This window comes from Camponotus floridanus, unplaced genomic scaffold (genome assembly GCF_003227725.1).
Source record: "Camponotus floridanus strain SB8 unplaced genomic scaffold, Cflo_v7.5 scaffold11, whole genome shotgun sequence".
NCBI lineage: Eukaryota > Metazoa > Arthropoda > Insecta > Hymenoptera > Formicidae > Camponotus > Camponotus floridanus.
The window spans coordinates 2599976-2623071 of NW_020229226.1; the positions used below are offsets into that span (position 1 = coordinate 2599976).

The 23096-nt window shown below is 31.2% G+C and overlaps 2 protein-coding genes across 22 annotated transcripts in view; one reads left to right on the top strand and one right to left on the bottom strand.

Moving 5' to 3' along the window:
• The window catches only part of LOC105255589 (protein abrupt), an 87570-nt gene extending 73533 nt beyond the window's left edge, over positions 1-14037 (bottom strand). For 4 of the 13 annotated variants that reach the window (XM_020028885.2, XM_020028887.2, XM_020028886.2 and 1 more), the window contains exon 1: positions 13309-14021. The gene's annotated coding sequence lies outside the window, so the exon portion shown is untranslated. Of the gene's footprint in view, positions 1-13308 lie in introns of all 13 variants that reach the window. The other 9 variants (XR_002192755.2, XM_011264954.3, XM_011264952.3 and 6 more) reach the window with 7 other exon arrangements.
• A 4671-nt stretch (positions 14038-18708) lies between these two features.
• LOC105255587 (voltage-dependent L-type calcium channel subunit beta-2) overlaps positions 18709-23096 on the top strand; it is an 85000-nt gene continuing 80612 nt past the window's right edge. For all 9 annotated transcript variants that reach the window (XM_025412740.1, XM_025412748.1, XM_025412741.1 and 6 more), the window contains exons 1-2: positions 18709-18951; positions 21941-22695. In XM_025412740.1, coding sequence (XP_025268525.1) covers positions 22438-22695 — 258 coding nt within the window. In that variant the 5' untranslated portion in view covers positions 18709-18951; positions 21941-22437. The remainder of the gene's footprint in view (positions 18952-21940; positions 22696-23096) is intronic.

Consider the following 23096-nt stretch of genomic DNA (forward strand, 5'->3'; position numbering starts at 1 on the left):
GTCAAAAAAATTAATAAAATTAGAAAAATTAATAAAATTAGAAAAAATTTAATAGAGAGAATTTCTGAAAATATCGCAGGACGAAAATACTTCTCAAAATAAAATTTGAAGAAAGTATCATAAAAATATATATTTCCAAGTTTAATTTTATTTATTATGATAAGTCTCTTTTGTAAATTATATAGTCATTTTGCAAAGTATGCAATATACATGACATTTTAACTGGCCGTGAAAAAAAAGATAGAATGGTTTATGTGCACGCGTTAATGACATGAAATTCATCGATAAAAGTTTTCGTGGTATATTGAAAGTGAAAACGCATTTTCATATGGTGTATGCAGTGAGTGCACTTTACAGGCGCACATGTCCGGGAAATTCTATAACGAGGTTCGTATTACGAATGTTCTTTCATATCTGCGTCCGCCAATATGTATGAGAGCATGTATGTACACATCTCTGAGGGTAGTGTAATGAAAGATACAAACGAAAAATGTCGAGAGAGGAAAAGCAGGACGTACTCATGTTACAAGGGAGATCTACAGAGCTCTCCATGAACAATCGACAGCGTCGTATGATACCGAAAACATTTCTTATTGAGGAAAGAACTCCGTTAATCTCTTTTAAATATGTAACAGATTATATTTGTTTCTAAAATAAAGAATATAAGAAAGATTAATTAATTAATTAATTAATTAATTAATTTGTTAGTGATATAAAAATTAATAAATTATTCTTGTAGTTTATTATTCTTTAGACTGTCAACATGTAAAAGTACTGTCGTATTGACAACGATGGTATTGGATTTTCTTCTTCAAACTCAATATTTAGATAATATAGATGAGCATAAATTATCATATATGCACTATGATGTAGCATACATCGTATGCTACATCATAGTCGAATATTTTGCTCCTTATAATGTCCTTTTGACGATTCGTCTTTTTTTTCGTTTTTTCTTTCCGGAGCAGATATCTTTAAACGTTTTCTAAAAATTTATCATGAAACATAAATCTCAAAAAATTGTAATTATTATTGATATATACAAAAAATTGAATAATTATTGATTATTCTTAATCCGATACCGTAGAACGTGAGAATCTGAAATGGTGTGGAAACATATGGATCAGCACGTGTTTTCAAACACATATTGATCAATTAAAGCATTTTCAAACATATTTGTTACCTAAATACTAGTTATATGTGTTAATTCCGAAAAATTGACCCGTAAATAATCCGAATAAATGTACCATTTATCTATTATTTATTTAATTTTGCTTTTTAATATTTGGTGACAAATGTGTAATAAGATTCTTTTTTAATGTACATTCTATTTTTTGTCAAAAACATTGACACTATAATGTTGTTAATTAATATCATGCCTTTTATGCTTATTTCTCCTCTTATTGATTAAAGTATACAGTATAATACGCTTCTCCTCCATATTGATTTACTTACATCAATATAAAATACTTATAATGAATGGATTTTATTATTTAATTGGAATTTATAAAGGTTCATTTAATCTTGGAGAACAGAAAAAATTAAATATAATATTATTTAAGAACAATTATTTATAGATTTACATTCGCATATACAATGATTTATTGTTAGTGTAATACAAATATATTCAAATGCATTGATTTAAAAAAAGTTTTTAATTTAAAAATCAATTTAACATAAAATTATATCTAACAAATAAAATTACATAAACGCATTTGTATAGTATAAATAAAAATATTATATTTATTAAATTTATTTAAATTATTTAAATGAATAAAAACTTACACATATATACAAGTATATTTTTAGATAAATATGCTTAATAAGCATATTTATCTAAAAATATACTTGTATATATGTGCGTAATGAATAAAAACTTACACATATATACAAGTATATTTTAGATAAATATGCTTAATAAGCATATTTATCTAAAAATATACTTGTATATATGTGCGTAAAAAGTGTATCGTAAAAATATAGCAAAAATCGAATAAAATTAACCTTTTTCGACTAAACAGATTATTTTTGAAACGTATTGTAACGAAAACGGAATAAGGCATACCCTACTATATATAAGGCATGAATTTTGCTGGGGAAAAAATAAACATCCTGGATTACTTTACTGTCACTGTAAATGTAATTCTTTCTTTGTCTGCAAAAAATTCTTCATAATCTTTTGAAAAGTCTGAAAATATTCGTAAACTGTGTAGTGAAGTAAAATATTTATTCTCCAGAAAATTATATTGAAATTCCTATTATATTGAAAGATTGTATTGTCTCGCGACAATTCTCTATTTTATGATACATAAAATTGTTATATTTAAGCATATATATTATCATCAAAAAATAAATATTTATTTTTTCGTAGAATAATTTTAAAATTTGATGCAGAAGTTACAAATTATTAATGCAGTGGATTCTTGAATCATTAATAAGTAGAAAAAGGAGCTCGGTTGCAGATCTACATAGTCGAATCGTTTTAGATAGTTTGATGTAAAATATAATCTGTATAGTCAAAACGAAACAAACTTCTAATTATAATTTCAACGGAACCATTCCAGTTAAATTTGAATGAGTTTTCTAACTATGACGGAGAATAATGCAAGTTTAATTAATGGATTTTAAAGAATAATACAAATACTGTGTGTATCTGTATGCATTTTAGACGTACATAATTCTTCTTTCTTTAGATAGTTTCTCAAGAAAATAAGAAGAAAGATTGAAAAAATGTTTAAAGTTGTTTAATAGTCAAAATGTAATTGTTTAATTATAAAAAATAGATTTACTTAAAATAAATATCTTTAAACAATATCAGATTTTGCTTAAAATTTAAGATTATTATTCAATCTTTGAAAAAAAAACATTCAAAGCACTAGAGAATACATTTAACAAATAAAAAATTTAACACAGTTTAACATTAAAATACAAGCTAAATATTTCCTTTACAGAATAGAAATCATAATAGCATGAAGCCATATTGCATCATAGTATGATGCAAAAATAATCAATGTAAACGGGTATCAAAATCTGCGCAAAGGTGATATGTCGCGCTTTATAAATCCGTAACTAAATAAAAAGATTCAGCATCCATTACAGCAGCATCATGATGGAATTAATTGCTAAGTCAGCGAACGCATCCGGTGTTGAGAATAGCGGCATTGTATTCCTCGTTGCCATAGACCCGGTTTAAAAAGCATATAAAAGTATGTTCCCTGAATTTTCTAAGTGTACCTGAATGTACCCCAAAGCAAATCTTGGGACCATTGCTAAAGCTGACGCAATTATAGACCAGCTGTTACGTTTCCTGGGGTTCCTTTTACCAAAGCAGGTATCAAGACAGAACATACGAGTGTGTGTGTACTGTATGTAAGCACCATCTATGTACGTTGCGCGTCTAGAATTCAACACGATCTGGAAGATATATATCTTCCTATCTCATTACGTTTGCCCGCCCTAATGTTCTGAAAAAACCGTACTGGTTATAAAAACGAGAGGAAAACCAGTCGAACACATCTCGAAATTCTTCTCAGATAAAAATCTAGATATCTCTAGATTTTATACTGAATATTTGTGGCGAGAATATTTGGCGTACATTTTTTTTACAACAGCATAATGTTTTTTGGCATATTAAAAATTATTCATAAAATAATTCAGAAATATTCTTTGATATTTCAACCTATAAATTATTAAAATTATAATATTGTTTCAATTCAAATTAGTACAATCATTTATACTTAAATGAGAATTTTTAATTAATTGTTTTTTTTGAAAAACATTAAAATGAGAAATGAGAGAAATATTATGGATTGCTAATAATAACACAGTTGAAAGGCTTTTTCGCTAATCATCTCCATAATCATGTGATTATGTATTGGTTATTCCCTGATTCTCTATTTGTTACCATTTCTCTTCTTGCACAAAAGAAAATAATCAAGCAATGTAATCAAGCAATCATGGAGCAAATGTGAATAATGAAAAAACAGTTTGGCTATATTAGTGATTAAGAGCCAATTGTATAAAAAAAAATTATCATAAAAAAAAAATAAAAGAGTAATCAACGGAATCTACGGAAGATTGATCATACACTATATATAAATACGTTAAAATAATATATAAAGTATAAAATATTTTAATTTTTAATGAAAATCTATAAAATGCTTAACTCTAATAAATAATTTCAAGTTTTATGAATAACGAATAGATACATTTTTTACATATATATGAAAAAGACCAATATTTCCAAGAGAAAAACACAATCAAATGAAAATTAAAAACACTGTACTCATAATTATCCTATTTTATGTTAATTAAATAAAAGTACTTTGTTATAAAACTGAGAATAAAAGCAACAGAAAGACAAACACGAACAAAGGAAACAAGGAAATGAAATAATTTGGTGAAAAAAAAGATCAACCATTCCAGTTTTGATAATATTAATGAGCTTCCAACACTAGAGAAAAGAGTTCGCAAAATTGTCAAAATCTATTTTTAAACCCTATTTCATCCCTTTTATGTTAATACTCTTCGATGAATACTATTATGAAAAGTATAATCGATGAAATTCTAATTCCAACGTTAGTTCGCGTGCTGCAATTCCAATATGGGTCTATCGATTTATCTCACGATTATAAACAATATTGGCATTTGCTAATTCAATGGTTGCAATTAAATCACTCAAATAATGCCTGCCGCTGCAAATCACGCAACGCTATCACATCCCTTCCACCACTTACGCCAGATTATAGTTCGATATCCGGCAGTCCCTCAACAACGGCTCGGCATATATCACCGGCAAAGTTTGCCCACCGACAATTGCCCTCCCCTTCCTCCTACTACCCCTCCCCCCCTCTCCTCCCACCGCCATCACCACCACCACCTCCCCATCATCGTTCCCACCATCGGACCGTGACGAATGTATGTACATCATCTCGCGGCCGCAATCTCGTACCCGTCGATTCATTAATTAATCGCTGGACACACATACAAAGACCGCGTGTTCGCGCACGGTGGCAATTACCGGCGCATTGTCGCGCATAAATCATTAGCAAACGCGTCGCTTCCATAATTCGGTTAATTTGCAATGTTTTTGCCGACGCTGGGCGTCATGTAACGCGCCGCGATGTTCCCCACCACGCGCTTTCTCTTATCTTAATTATCTTGTTTAGGCCAGCCGTAATTTGCATTACAATGATACGATTGATGGACGTTACGCAAAATTTCAACGAGATGCTCTGGTATATTAATAATATCAAGAGTTAAATTGGATATTTAAATAATTTATGTATGCAAATATAATGTAGCAAACGATTATGTTAGAGACAAGTTAAACTAATAAATTGATGTGATTTTGTTAAAACTTTTTTTTAGCTATAACGTTTCGTGATTTCGAATAATAAATTATTATAGCGATTTATTTATGGCACTTTATTTAGAGATCGATATATATTAATTCGATATAATAATTCAACATTTTATCCTGCTCTCCCTCTCTCTCTCTTTTCTCTCGCGAGTAAAGTAATAAAAATTAATCAGCTGATTATCATTAAAAAAATTATTATTTGGATAACATTAATAATCAATGCAAATCATTATTTATGTCGATTTGATGTTCAATAAATAAATTTTTCAAAATTAATTCAAACTTTTATAATGCCAATAATTAATAAATACATTTAATAAATATTATATAACTTTATTTTTTACTATTATTAAATAGATATTATTAAATATTATTAAATATTATTAAATAAATTCCAAACAAGGAAGTTACTAAATTACATTTGCCGCGTAATTAAATCATGCAAATGATAAAATCGATATCTTATCAGAAACGATATATAAAGCTCCTACAGTTTAGAGTAACTAAATTCGCTGCTTTCGTCATTTGATATTCAACAGAATTACATTTGAACAATTATACTTGGTAATTGACAAATATATTATCTGTTCAATGGGAAAATTAAAAAAAATTGTTATTAAAATATCAAGTAGGAATTATTTTAACAAAATTAATTTGAAAAGTTCATTCGAATCATATGATAATTGAGATAATACAAAAATGCAACAACACTTAAAACACGTGCTCAATTATGATAGATAAAAGAAATTTCGAGAAGACGCAATCTTCATATCAAAGATTCAAAGAAATAATTTCGATGATTTGTTCCTCATTTTCTGACCATACACTTTTGATAACAATGGGATTAAATTGTGTGTACGTTCATCGATAATCTGTAGATAAAGCAATGCGACGGATAATGAATACACGCGTTTCAAATCGTCAAACGCTCTCGTTTTGATTAATATATTATTAAAAAAAATATTATTATTAGATTATAAATTGTCTGACTTAACTTTCATCAATATTAGTAATGCCACGTTGGTTTGTTTTTCGCATATCGCGCGATATATTGTTTTTTTAATGTAATTACATATGTAAAGAACGTAGTTTTTATTGCTATACTTCATCATTATTTATACTAAACAATATCACGTAATGTCTTTGTAACTCATTTTTAAATTTTTAAATTCATTTTTAAATTTATACGAATATTACAAAAGCACGAAATTACGCATAATCTCTTTACACATATAGGTACGTTAAAAAACAATTCATCACGCGATATGTGAAAAATAAACTAACATGGCATTACTTATATCGATAAAAGAATCCAGTATCATCAAAGAACAAATAATCACAAACACGTATATTAAAAAAAAAGTTTATTAGAAACTGGATTTGCTAGATTTACTCGATATTGCAAAAGTCTTGTGTAGTTAGACTACATTTTAATCATTCAAATGATTTATTTGACTAAAAGTTGCTATAAAATATTATTATCTTTCAGTTTTTTTTTCTCCTTTCCTTTTTCTGTCTCTTTCTATCTATTTTTATTGAATTCATGTTATTTACAACTCCAATCACAATAATATAATTATTATTATTGAGCACGTAAAATTTTTTCAATTTCTAGGTAAATATATTTCATCAATAAATTATTAGCTGTAATTTATTTTTCAAAACAATGCTATATTTTTTAAATTACTTCTGAATTTTCTTAATATTTCCGTTATTCTTCCTGCACACAACTGTACGAGAGAACGTAATCTCAAAGAATGATTATTCCCTTCTACATAACGAACATTCGGTCATGACTATCAGCTTATCGCGACTGTGAGTCAGTCATTAATAAAAGGGTAGCCATGTACACCGTGAAAAGCATAGAGGGTTCGTATCGATCAAATAACCATGGGTCGCCCATGTACGAAGACAGAACGAGGAATTTCAGTTGTTAACTAGTATCATCATAATTTTTGTTAAATTTTTAATAACGCATGAATTTATGCAAAAAAATAGTAAAGCAATATTCTTTTTAAATAAAGATTGTAATAAAGATTGTTTAAAAATTGTAAATACTACAATATATTATTATATTCTAAATAAATTACGAAAAACATTATGTATAGCCTTGTAATTGTCTAAAAATATATATTATATGCTATCAAACAATATTAAAACTGATACCGTAAATGCAGACTGAAATTAAATCGATGAAATAAATTTTGTTAATTCGAATCTGAAATTGTGACAAAATTTCGTATCCTTTAAAATACGTGTCTCTGTAACGTTGTAACTCTCGTTCTGTAGGATATCCTCTTTAAGCGTAACGTAAACGTACTTGGTGATCAACAAATCCGTGTCGCGTTTAAAAAACAACTGAAGTATTCCAAAGCAAAACGATAGAATAAATAAATAGTCACGCACGTGATAATAGATACCATGCTGATCAAGTCCGGGAAAGTGTCTATTTTTAACGAACGAGGTCGGACGTAAATGCGAGACTACATTGCTATAAAACTCAGGTCGATCCGTTTGACTCCCCGATATGCGCGCATGCATTACCGGATAATGCACGTGCGTACATTAATTACGCGTCGGACAGGCCGTGGGTTCTCTTTCTCTCTCTCGCTCTCCGATTCTCTCTCTTTCTCCTGCTCTCTCACTTTTCTTTCTCTCCCTCCTTCTCTTTCATGCCCAGGAAGCCTCGTATCGAATTTATCAAAAACACGACGGGAAGCCCGTGGGATGATAGAGACGAAGAGAAAGTGAATGCGGTGGAGCTCCCATGTGTCTATGATGCGGAATGATGCTGCGTTTCTCATTATTACATTTAGAAATCCCGATTACTCCCACGAATTTCATTCCGGACAGATTAATCGGCGGCGGTGGCGGCAAACGTTGTAATAGAGAATGGAAAAGAGAAAGAAAGAGAGAGAGAATCGCTCACTCGCTTATCCGAGCACGTATATAAATCGGCATAATTCTAGTGCGACTGGTTTTTGCGATTATCGGTACGCCATTTTCCATATTGAAGATCAGCAGTTCGTTCACGAATGCATAAGTAATAAAAGTATCAATATGACTATAAACATTAATATTGATATAACTTAGAAGAATGTAAGGCTTGTTGAAGAATGTAACCCTCGCAATTGACCTAACCGCACGTGTAAAGTATGGCGTAACTGATACGCAAATAGTTGAAACTAGACAATATATCATTACAATTCGCATCGAATTACCAGGACTGAATAATGTATTTGTATGTGTGTGTGTGTGTGTGTGGGTGTCAGATTTAAAATTAGTAAATTTTTTCTAGCTAAAATTCTTTTTGGTAGTAATTTAAACATATCGTCTTATTTGCTTCTTATTTCTATAAAAATTGTAAACAGATTATATCTATTTCTTTCTTTTCCTCTTCTCTCTCTCTTTTTTTTTCTCAAAGAGTTTCTTTTATGAAAAAAATAAACATGTAAGATGCAGAGATGTCTGATGCAAAAACAAATAATTCAAACAATCAAGAGATAAGCATATTTGAGCTAAATATTTATTAAGTCGAAAAGAAAAAAATGAGTTATTCATCGAGTAATTAGACAAAGTAATACCTTTTTCTAATAATAAAAGAATTATATATTATATCTTATATTATTATATCTCATATTTGATATATATTGATAAAAAACACAATATTGCGTAAGAAACAATTTTAGCATATAATGTGCGTACAATAATGTAAGTTATAAGAGAAGAACAACCCAGTTCTAGAAAACCTTGTTTTGTTTGCGCACGCAATTTGCGTATAAAGCGAGTATAACCTACTATTATTATCATGAGTAATAATAGTAATACAGCTGCAGCTGTTCTCTCGTCGATGTACGGAAACACGTCTGAAATGAAAATGTCGCAATGCAATTCTCATAAATTATATGTGGAAATCATATTAATCGAATCTACTCTATAAAAAGTTGCTTATGTATCAATTAAAATGTCACGTATGTGTAAAGATCACATGCAAAATAGATGATCAATAAATTCTCGAAATTTTTGAATCATATCCATCCATGATTTCCGTTAAACGCATGATTGATAACAACTGTCATTTTGATGTGAAATTTTAGTATATTTTGACTGACGTGTCGACATAGAAAGGCAAGTAATTAATTACATAGAATGACAGCAAGTGTGAGTGAGATTGTGGAGGATGAATCAGATTTTAAATAAAATTCTCTCATATATATCCTTTAATTAATACTTCTCTGATTGTCTGAAAAAAACATACTTTTATATAAAATTATTCTATTTTTTTTGAGATGCAAATCATTTTTTGTTTTGTCTCGTCTACTTCAATTTAACAAATTCTATCAACTACTATAATTATTATTTTATTAAATGAAATTGGATAAAATATCCACATAATTATCACATTAGCTTTAATATATAAATGTACATGATGTACACATATATTATGCATTAACTTTTAACAATTTTCTAATATTGATGAAAATTATTAAATAATATTTAAAAAAATTTGCACTTAAAGATATTAAATAAAAATATTAAATATAACACGTTATATCTTTTCATAATAAAAATCAAGATGTTAAAAGCATATGATATATATACTATAATGTATCATGAGACAGTGCGTCTGAAGATCTTCAGTTAGACTAGGGATTCACGTGAGTATGTAAGTGTCTATACGTATATTCACATATGCATGTGAACACATACATAACTATCGTTGTATTTGTGCTGCACAGACCGATTTATTGATCACACGCGTCGCACGCAACACGACGAATGCGTGCCTGTTATGTCTCGCAACCATATCCGACTAAAATTCTATTTTATGATTTCATTGACTATAATGTTATCTCAGTTTCCGTGCGAGAGCAAAAGAAAAAATTAATTAAAAATTAATATTATTGCAAACAATAAAACATTCAACCCCTTGCGAACAGGACTGTCTGAGTTTGAATGTGTTTGAGCTTTTGTCTACAGACACGCGTGCAAAGGATTAATAAATAAACGAAAATTAATTGTACATAAAAAAATTATACATAAAAAAATTAATTATACATAAAAGCTTTGATCATAAATAATAAAAATCGCTTTAACCATCTGTATCACCACGTGGCTTATTGGAGTACTTCAATTATAGAAGCAATTATTGAAGTATCTCAAAACTAAAGCTCGTATTGATTGGCACGAAACATATTCTTTTTCTTTTGTTAATTATTGAATTATTAGAAATTTTAGTTTATCAGAAAAGAAATAATAAAATGAATAAGCAACATTTCATATTTGATTCTTTCTTGAAACTTTGTATGACTAATTTTTTATTTATATTTTTTCGATACTGGGCGGCAATTACTAATAAAAATGAAGATTATAAACCCATAGATTTTTTTAAAGTAAAATATACAGTACATGGCGTTTTCAAATGTTGATTTTACGATTTAATCACTCTGGGATACGTAAACATCTTATTCATTGACGAATGGCAACCATTTTTCTAAAAAAATGTAATGTATTCTTTACAGAAATTGCTGTGATTGGTCAACAGCATTTGTACCTTAGAGAACGCCTACCATTTGTCAATAGATTTCCCAAAACTAAATTTTTAAGAATTGTTTTCAATTCTTCTAGCTCTATAAAAGAAACAGTAGGTACACTAAAAAAATTTGGACTTAGAGTTAAAAACATATCTCTGTGACTGTCAATAATGCTGGTGGAATTTCTTCATGGTTATTTACAGAAAAGATGGTAACCGTTCTAAAAGATTATTCAATATCGGCATCCTTTATGGTTCTACATACATATGCGACTGAAATGGTCATAAATCCACCTGAGAATATATTAAATTTAATATATTTAATAAATATTTTGAGCAATATGCACTGATAATATTTAATATATTATTAGAATATAATATTTTTCCTCTGTAAATTTTATATAACATATATACTTTGTTTATTTCACATTTAACTGTTATCATTATTTATTTTCATAATAATTAATATCTCATTCCAATGAAATACTATCTATAAGAATAATATACAAATAATATATAAATTTGATATACATATATATATATATATATATACACATATATACATATATATGTATATTTTAACAAATACTTTTCAAATAAAAAGTTATAGATAAAAAAGTTTTTAAATTACTTTTATTACTTCTAAACAAAATAAATTAAATTTTGATAAGCATAATCGCTATTGTAATCGTTGAAAGATAATGAAATGATTATCAATGTGAGAAGGCAATCATTTTAACAGTTGAATATTAAAAATAATCGGATAAAATTGTGAAAAAGAAAAATTGTAGGGAATTGCAATATTGTAATGTAAATAAACTTTAAATGTAAAAATCGTTCAATCGTATAAAACGGTGATAAAAAATGTAAAATTACAATGACAAAATGAGACAAAAGAATTTGCAGCCACTTCATACAGTACAATTTATCATGCCGATTATCAATACACAAATAAACATTATCAAAGTCACAATAATGTACTTATTTCTGCAAATATTTGAAATTAATGCGAATTAACGTGAACTATTTTTCGTTCTATCAATTATTCGGTAATATTTTCTCAGAATCTCTTCTAAGAAATGATTAGATTATTTGTGTTTTTTATGTTTTAACGCATTAAAAATAATTATAAATTTTAATAATGTTTTCTTGTAATCGATTAATAAAATAGTATACAGATATCAGACAAAATATCTTGCGAAATGGAAAAATATTTTTGTTGTTGTGCTCCTTACAAGCATTTCATAAAAGAACCGATGGCTATTGGTTTTCTAATATTAAATAATGTGTCCTTAACAATTATTTTGAATATTAAGAAATAGGATAAACACAAAATGCCATATGTTTTATAATTTTCGCATTTACCTAATTGTGCTGAAAACGCTCGTAAATATTTCATGGAAACGCTCATACACGTTTCATAAAAAAGAATGTACACAAAAATAAATTCCTGCAATGAGACTTCGTGTTAAATCGAGAAAAACTTGTGTACGTTCCACGTTAGCAGCTTCGACGAATTCCAATAGAAATATATTGCGAAAGAATATTTATTCTACAACGAAATCGTATATATAATTCCATAACATAATAAATCTATTTGTCTGATATCGGGCATAATATTCGATACAAATAAGATGTATCGTGATACGTGAACGTCGACTCTACAAGTTGAATTTCACTTAAAATTATGACGCGACATATGAATGAGATATTTCTAGTTTATTTAATATTTCAAAAAAAAATTCGCTAGATAAATGAAAACTGTTGTAAGGAATCGTATAATTTTGCACGTATATCAAAGTCACGTCAAACACGTAAGCTCTACTATAAAAGCGCGCACATCATGCAATGAACAGAACGGCACAATTAATAGCGTGGGCCGTGGTCGATCGCACAATTAACTTTAACGAACGAGCGGCCTTGTGATTAAACTTAATTAGTATTGCAGTAATAACTCGTTAATAATTAGAACTGTGTATAAGAGCGTAGCTTTTTAACGCTCATCATTTTCTCCAAATAATCTTTTATAAACACGTATGTGCACATGTCCATGTGTGTGTATGTGTGCGTGTGTGTATGTGTGGATGTGTGTATGTATACATGTACGTGTTTATATGTGTGAATCATTGCATTTTTATAAATTTGTATGGGTAGACTTTATATTTTACAACGATTAGTGAGGAAAAAGAGCATGACGCTATACGATTTCGATGTTGAAGAATGATTGGAAAAAGATTTTCACACCGAATCAAGAAGCATCCATCAAAGCGCGCATTCAACACTAATCAAAAACGATTAGAGATGAATAAAAAAAAGTTAATAAAAGGATATGACAAATGCCTTCACTCGACTGATGTTTACTCGCACGTTTTCCTTCGATTCGCCGCAAAAATTAATATATAACGATAGTTACCTACACTGTTTGCGTCTTCCCTTGTAATTCCACTTAGGAAACGAAAATAAAAAGAGAGATTCCTCGGCTTAGAGTTCGAATGATGTGTGAAAACCGGCTGACGAGGTCCCGGTGGCTCGTGCGTGATTAAGAACTGACACCAACTGAACGATTGGCCGAATGGCAAAGCGTCGCGAAGCTACTGATAAAGCACTGCGTTCCTCTTCATTTTCTTGCTTATTAACGCTTATTTTCGCTCGACACTGTAAAGCTCCCCTTTCTCTCTTTCTCCCTTTCTCTCGCGCGCGCGACGACATACGTCGCGTGTCGCCTCAGAGGCGCGACGTACGAATCGCGAAACCACGCGCGACGCGCTAGGTGCAAAAGATCAATGAATTGTTTCAAAACGCGCGCATCGCCCCGCTCTCGCGAAGCGAAAGTTTACGGAAGACCAACCGGAGGCGAGTACGTAAATAAATAAAACGCGCACACACTATTGTCTCTCTCTCCTCCGGCTGATGTCGAACACCGCGAACTAGGAACGAAACTGATTTAACCAAGGGGCGGTCCGGCGAATTATTGGTACGCTTTTGGCAGCAATCCCCTCTCCTGTTTGCAGATGCCTCTATACGAGCGCTCTCTCTAGTTTATTGTGGCTGTATCCCACATCGAATATTTCACTACCTATTCACTAACCGGGTACACACACCACTCTACGTCGGGTCATGCCGGTACGGAGGCCTTTATAGTTCTCCTACCATCTACTGTCGCGTCCCCTCCAAGTATGCGCGTATTCCATACTCTACTGAATCTGGAGAAAGAGAGGGAGAGGGTACATAACGAGGGAGAGGGTATAAAGAGGGAGAGGGTGAAGAAGAGGGAGGAGAAAAGGGGGAGGAAGAGGAAAAAAGAGAAAGAGAGAGAGAGAATGTCAATAAAGACGCAAAGGAGAAAGAGAGAGATATGTAACATTGCCACCTTACATAGCCGCGAGAATGATGACTGATACGACATACTGAAACGACGCGCGAGAGCATACTTTAAATACATCTTCCGGTATGGGGTTTTAGCGCGAGAATGATTTTCGGAGCAAAGGTATGCGCGGAAGTCGGCAATGTTGGCAGTTTGTTGAGATACATACTGTTTTTACTTGTCTGACGTCTCGCATATTTTCCTCCCACATGTCTTTAATCCTATTAATCCTAACATCAATTTCGAAGTGTAAAATTACAATCGCAATATATTCGATAAATGAGAAAATATTATTTATTAGAAACGATATATGTTGATATATGATTTCAATTATAAAAATCAACCGGAAAACGTTTTGAACAAAAATTACACAGATATATTATTTAATTGAGATGTTTTTATTCCACGAAAAAAAAAAATAGATTGAGTTGATAAAACATAAAAAGTGCTAGTATAAGTTTTCTGTAATATTTTCTTTCTATAGACGTAATTAAATTAATTCATAGTGACTAGATTTTCGGCGATTAAAATCTTCATCAGGAAGATCTTAAATATTATAACATTATCTTTGAGATGGTGAAAATACGTAGCTTCTAAAAACGGTTTTAGTGTCACAGTTTCGGAATAGAAAGTAATCGATAGCAATAAAACGAGAATATTCCCTCACAATTAGCAATCGCGTTCTTAAAGCAGATTTAAATTCTGCAGCCGCAAATGTATTATTCATCATAATTTTATTTTTCCATAAATGCGCTTTGCAGTTTATTACAGTCGATAATAAAATTTCTAATAATGTTTCAAAAATAAAGAGATTAAGAAATAGCATTAATAAATATTTAAAAGATGGTATTGCGCAGACAATTTTACTTCAGGCAATATATAGTTAAAGATTTGTAAATCGAATTGAATATAATAATGCTTAATTATTCTTGAATGCTTTTCTAATGTATATAAAATGTCAATTGAAATAATTCTAAAAATAAATTGGAGAGTTATTAGTCATATACATATATGTATGTATGACTAATAACTCTCTAACGGGCAAATATTTTTTCTGTTTCTCTGGTATATTTTGATAAATATAAAGTATGTAATATATATTATTATAATTTCTCTGTTGAATCGACAGTTAAATGATTTTTTCTTAATCTTGGAAATATAAATAAATAGAAAAGAAAAGAGCATATGAAAAAGAAACAATTTAACTTCAAGTTGAACATACTAAGCAACATTTAAACAAAGGAGTTTAAAAATTATTTCCAATAATAAAAAAGAAATTTGAGTAAGCAAATTGAAATAAAATTAATTTAAAGAAGAATGCTATATAATAATTAAGTATAATAGTTTTTTTAAAATCTAAATATGCATTTTAATACAATTCTTAGAAATCTTTAACATTACATATATGCCATTCACATATGAGGAAGAAAAAATCTAAAATTAACAGATTGCTTTGTTTCAATAAATCAATAAAATAAAGATAGAAAAATATAATTGTATTTATAATTCATAAAATTATTACATACTTAAAAATAGATATTTTTAAAAAAATATCACATAATTCTCTTTTTATCCACGATTCTAAGTTTTATTTTAGCACGTCTTCTTTATATAGGAACGGTTTATAAAAAAAAGCAGGTAGATTTTTCTTGCCTTCACCAATTACAAGAAGGTTGCTAATGCATAAGTTACTTTTATAAACTCGTCTTCAAACTGTTAAATAATTGGTTACCGACAGCATTTTCTACCTGTACCAGATCTTCCTCAATTTAGGTACAAATACCGATCTTCTCCTTGATCCGTCTTCTTGTAGTTACATCGTAACTCTCCATTCACATAGAATTCTTCGGAATTACTTCTAACCCTGTACTGTGACTAGTCAAGATAGGAAACCATCGATATAGCTTATATATCGAAACGCAAAGAATAAAAATATATAGTTAAAGATTTGTAAATCGAATTATAGAAAGAATATCTTCATTTAAAAAAAAGTCTGTTATCAAATATTTTACAATATACATTCTACATGTAGCCGCCAGCATGCAGCACTACGCAACGCGCTAAGTTACAATTCTCGCTGCTACCCTTAACTTAGTGTCGTGAATCGATAATCCGCACTGAAGACACACCCGGGCGCAATTCACGACAACGTGCTTACCAGAAGGTGGTGAATCGACTCTATTCTCAGATATTGTCGTTATTGTTGAAGGTCGGTAAGCTTGCAATAGAAAAAGTCGCACGACGAAGGTGGTGCGTTTACGCGGAAAAGCACTGTACTTACATTTCATTTTCGCCAAATACTTCTTTCATTTCACTTGCTTTTCCCTCCGATAGATGTCAGTGTTCGCAAACGTTGCACAACAATAGGGTTGTAAAATCGAAACTGCATCAATGGAATGATTCGCAGGCTCTTTATCTTCTTCTTGATCTACATACATCATATAAAATTAATTAATCTTGATAGGAAAATTACTGAATTGCTTATGCAAATGCATTTAGAATTATATTTATCCTTTATTTTTATCTTTCTTGTCTCTTTTCATTTAAATTATATATTTATACATGTAACATTTCTTCATTGTTTACATAGATCTGCAATGTGCTATATCTAGAGTTAGTTGTAACTGTAACATCTTTTAACATCTTAGAATTATTCTTTCTAATTATTATGTTTTAATAATGATCTTATAAATATAAATAGTGTTTGATAGTGTAAAGTAAATAATAGCGCGTAATAATTATTAATATTGCATTAATAATTATAAATTTTTTATATAAACAAGATTTAGTCAGAAATTTGGGATTTTATTTGTCGTATTATTTTATAGTTTCATGAAAATACTTGTCAAATATCTCGATAAAGACGATATTTATAATGAGTGTTTTTTTTTTTTAAATAGCATAATATAATATATTTTAATATAATCATGTTGATAATATTGTTTCAAAATCATCAGTAAACATTCCGATGTGTATTTGGATAATGTATGTGATAAATAAAAGCAATTAAAAGCAATTAATTCAAAAATTATATCTTATAGCTTTAAAAAAAACATGACTACATTTAAAATCTAATAATACTTGTAAGATATCAGCAAATATAAAAATTTTCTATTAATTGTATTTTAATGTAAATTTTGAAATTATGGATTTATTTATATATTCTAACACACACACACATTTACTTTAATATTCTTTCTCTTTTAACAAATATAATAAATATAATAGAAATATTAATAGAAATATTAAATTTATATTAAATGTAATTTATCTCTGTTATTTGTTTTTTGAAATACTCAGTATGCTGTTTATAAAGGGCTGTGAGAGAGATGATAATGTCGCATAAGCTTTAGAATAAAAGGAGCAAAGAAATCTTGCATTGACAGGTAACATGATAATTTCAAGCGAAACCATGTTTTCAATACCCATTTTCTAAACAGAACTATGCGAGCAATAATAATAACATCATTGTTTAATTAAAGATCAATTATATAATTTCTTTTCTAATTTTATTTCTAATAATTGCTGCATTTAGTTATAAATAAGAGTCAATATTTATAAAGTCACTCTTAAACTTAATGTTCACGTTATCGCTCAATTAAGTTTATTAATATTATTTTGATTTTTTTATTCAAAACGCAATTAAAGAATAAATGGATTAATAAAAAATCATCCTGTCATCATAATAGCATTAGTTGATACTACGATAAATCGAATTTCATATGTGAATAATCAAGTATCGGAGTATCGACAGGTATACACGACAATACGTGGATATTTTAAGAATGAAAGAGCTTTAACTGTCTATACAACGCCAATCATACAATGAACAGTAGCATTATTATTCCAGATGTCTTTAAATGTGCAAATTACGAATAAATTCTAATATTTTTATCGATAATTACATTTATGAAAGAGGTTTTAAAGAGTCATTTCAGTAAAACACCGGCAAATAAAATTTCATGCAATGTCATAATTAAATGACTCATCATCAAGCGATAGAGACGAGATTTAATATACGTATATGTGTGTATATATATATGAATGATCACGATAAAATACTTTATAACCTAAACGCATCGTATCATATTTTTATAAAAATTTATCAAGCAGAAGGATTGAAGAGCGCAATTATTGCACAATTATTGCACAATTACTCGACAATGTTTACAACCGAAAATCACCTGTGTGCAAGCTCTAAGTCCCAAAACTGTCATCTTTCGGAATTTCAGCCACGTGTCCCGCGTCTGCCACCGATTATCCATCGTCGCGGCGCGAAGTCTCGGCTGCGCCAGCGCAAGCGATCGATATTCCAAACCGCCGGGGTTTTCATCTATGCGCGTGACGTCATATTGCGCGAACCGAGCCAAGACGACAGGGGCCGTAACCTGCCGAGGGTGGCCGAGACGGTGTGAGTCGGGTGGTGTGAGCGAGCGAGTCGTCGCGAGAACGGCTCGAGTATTGCCGTCGTTTTAACGTAGTGCGTACACTACATCGCGAAAGTTGCACGCGAAATTTTTCTCGCGTCGCTCGCCCTAGTCGCGTCCGCGAATCCTCCGATTCCTCGTGAGTAGTTCGTTCAAGTTCCGATCGCGACGCAACGATATCCGCGCGCGAAAGTGACAGCTCCGAAAGTGGTGTGCTTCGGTCCCTGGAGAACGTCGGTGGACACGACGCTCGGAGGAGAATCTTGTAAGTTTTTCGCGAATTAACGCTCGAGACGATTCGTTTCGTCGACAAGTGATTTTTCACCGATGCGGATATACCTACGAAGGTCGCGACGACCTTCGTGACGAGCGACCGGTCCAGATTTCGCGGAGGAGCGAGCGCGACCGGCCGAGATGTTCTGTCGTATATCTGTCGCGATACACCGCGTTCGTTCCCCTGATCCCAAGCTCGCCGGCGCTTCCCACTTGACGCTTTCCGCGCGCGTACGCTTTTCGCCGGTGCACGCAGCGGAGAGCGAACGAAGGAGAGCGCGTTCGCCGGCGCTCTCGTCTGATCACAGGCGAGCTGCAACCCCTTCGGGTTGCGGCGCAGCTGAGCTCGACCGGGCGCGACCCACAGCCCTACATTCGCGGTCTGCGGCGTGACCTAACTTCAACTCACCCCACCTTAGACGAGCTTCGTCACCACCCTCTCTTCCCGAGAACTGTCACAGAATCTTACGCATTAAATTCTCCTCTCGTTAACCACGCACGTTTGCAATCAATAGTACGTTATGCACGATCTATTTTTTATCTTATTTTTGTTTGTTTTATACTTCGAGAAAAATATCGATAAATTTTTATTATTCAGAAAAGACTGCCTTCTCTCTCTCTCTCTCTCTCTCTCTCTCTCTCTCTTTCTCTTTCTCTCTCTCTCTTGGATATGCCACTTGCAATATCTTTTATTAACAGCTTGTGCGTTGAAAATTTTATTTTATATCTTTAAATTTTTCTCGCAGAAATTATTTAATTAAATAGAAAGAGACGATGTGGGAATAAACATATTCGTATTTTTTTTTACTTTTTCTACAGTTTCAAACATGCAAATTAAATGAGAAATATTAGTTAGATTAGATTGTTAACGAGATATAAATTTAATTAATTATGTAACTGACCTTGATGAGAAATCAATCATTCACATAACAACAGTCTAGGGACAACGCCTTCTGATGATAGCGCTTTTAATTAACAACGATTTAACGGCCGCAAATCGACCTCGTTATCATCGTAACGATCGTTACGATGATAATACGGTATTGCAGAATACAAGGACTTTATGAGAACGTCTACTTTAATATTCATCCGAGACACTGTGGCTGCTCTGAAAGATGCACTTCCGCGCGATAGAGAGAGAGAGAGAGAGAGAGAGAGAGAGAGAGAGAGAGAGAGAGAGAGAGAGATGCACTTTCGGATTAACAGCTCCAAAGCCATTTTCTCGATCGGTAGCTGTAGTTTTTTTCGACTTTTAGAGACTCTCATAAAATGTGTTAGCATTTTATGTTGATCGAATATGACAATATTAAAATATATCGATATTCAATGATATAAAATATAAGACTCATAGAAAATAATAAGTTTATAATTCTTGTTAAATTTCGTTTAATATTAAATTTTATATTTAATTGAATTATATTTAATTTTATATTTATTTAATTGTCAAGAATAGCGATAACGTACATTTATTGTAAATATGAATTTCGCTCGAATAAACTCACAGTATTACGAATAATATTTACGTTTTTGAAATTCTTACCATAAAGGTCGAATCGCGAGATCAATAGAGTCTCGCAAATAAAAACAAATCCTAGGAAGAAAAAGGAATAGTTCTAAAAAGCAAACTTCAAAGAATATCAGGTAAATAATGTGCGATACGACGAAGAAAGCACATAAAACGTTAAATTCTTCTCGATTCGACAAAATTGAGTTATCTTTCATGTAAACAACAAAATTGAATTCACGATAAGCGAACAGGACGAGGACAATATCATAAAATAGGGCAGCTTTTTTAATACGTGTAAATAATAGCGGAGACAGATCATTGCGATATATTAAATTACTAATTAAATTATTAATTAATTACTAATTAAATTACTAAAGAACGGCAATAAATTCGACACACGTGTCACTAATCGTATACAATCGAGGAAATACTTTATCATGTATGTTGAAATATTATGTAGTAATTTTATTTAAATAATCGATTAACTTGTAGCTAAATTAATGGAATAATTTTAATTTTCTGCTTGTTTAAACACAACAATGATGAAATAAAAATAATTTCTTTAATTAAAGTTGATTAAAAAATTGTGGAAAGAGTAATAAATAATTTCCATTATAATTTATTATAATTTAAATATGCAGAAACGCAAGAAATATAAAATATAACATTATACGCAAGTCAAATAGAAATAGAAGATTATTTACATTTAATGCTATCGCAATGATTTGTGCTACTATTGTATTGAGACTATTAAAATAAACTTTACTTGAAATCTGAATTCAACGTATCTATTTTCGTCTATAATAATTTTTAAATAAATAACAAATGCATAATTTTTTATTTATTAATTGAAATGCATTAAAAAGTTAGAATTGAATTTTAATTAAAAATAAATGACGGATTTTTATAATTTATATATTTATGTAATTTTATGTTCAAAAAAATTCCATTAAATATTCTTAATTATTCTATCCGTTAAATATTCTTTATGTTTTAAACATAGTGTTAAACATATTTTATCTTATCTTATACAACTTTATAAATAATTATCGATTGATATGTGCAGTTAAAGGAAGTAGTGGTCAATAATGTCAATATATATTTTGCTGTTATCAGCAATATATAGATGCAATTTACCATTATGAAATAATGAAAGAAGATCATAAAATAATGAAAATATCAACATAATTGCATCTTTATATTTAAAATTTGCAAAGTATCGCGTTTGTAAATAATAATATTTTTCAAACTGTGTAATTTCTTAAAAATGTGCGTAAATACCATATAATGTACCATAAGAATTTATTATAAAAAAAATGATTTCCATACTTTCTATTCAAACGAAATATGTTTTACAATTAACAACAATTATCCCGCATCGCTATGCAGCAATGACATGAACAGATGTAAAGGGAGCATACATTCAAAGAGATGTCGTGTTCAGTCTTAATCGAATTTCTGTTTCTCTTGTCAGTTCGCAGATAACCGTGTCAACCTCACCGCACGTCTCACTTTCCCAAAGTTAGCGCACCATCCTCGCCATCAACAATACGTAAAGTCAACGGCATTCCTCGTTGCACTTGCAACAGTAACGGTGGAGATACGCGGATCTCTCAAAACGAGAATCGCAAGTGGTCCAAGGAGGAACTCGAAGTCGGAAACGAGCGGTGGACGCGGAAGAGTCGGGTTGTGAGAGTTCCGGGAGGGATAGCCTTTGATTGTGATGTGGTGGAGCCCCCCGGGGGGCCACGGGGGCAGGAGGTCAGAGGAAGATCGGTTGTGAGGGCAACAAGCACGGCTCGGTTGCCTCGAAGCGAGATCGCCGGTCGGGCGGAGGAGGAGGTAGGTGGAGGATGGAGGTGTGACCTCCGGCGTCATCCCGCCCAACGCGGAGGTGGTGCTGGAGGTGACGGAGGTGACGGTGGAGTCGAGCAGCTGCTGCCCGACTCGGAGGAAGAGGAGTCGACGGCGATGTCGAGGCAGCTTCGAGGTGAACGGGACCACGTGAGCCGCGACTACCAAGAGGGCTACCTCGGTGACTTTCGGGACTTGCGCGACCTCAGGGATTTCAGGGACTTCCATCGAGATCCCCTCGGAGACATCAGGGACGACCGGGACAGTCAGGGACTCCGAGAAGGACCCGGCAGGACTTATCGGGACGACTATCCGGAAGAATACGATCATCGTCCTACCGTTGCATCTACCTCGGCGAATCTCACCAACAATCCGGTAAGTAACTTTTTTCTACGTAAAATGTCACACGTAAGATTATTCTTTCTAATGTTTAGTATCACAAAAATCATGCTTCGACTTTTATTGTAAAAAAGAATAATAATATTGTATTCTTTTAAAAAAATTTTTAACCGACACATTTGCATATGCAATATTTGACAAGAATTTTCAATCGCTATCGCGCAAAAGTGTTATCTGAATCATCAGGAAACAATCTTGATTAATAACGATAGAACATCTTTGTCAAATATATATATATCAAATTGTAAGTGTATCGTTTACATAATTTTTTAAAATAATATTTTTAAATGCTAGAGTCAAAACTCTCTGATATTAATATTTATGCTTTTAAATTTGACATTATTTTTTAATTAAACATTAAAAGTATCATTTTATAG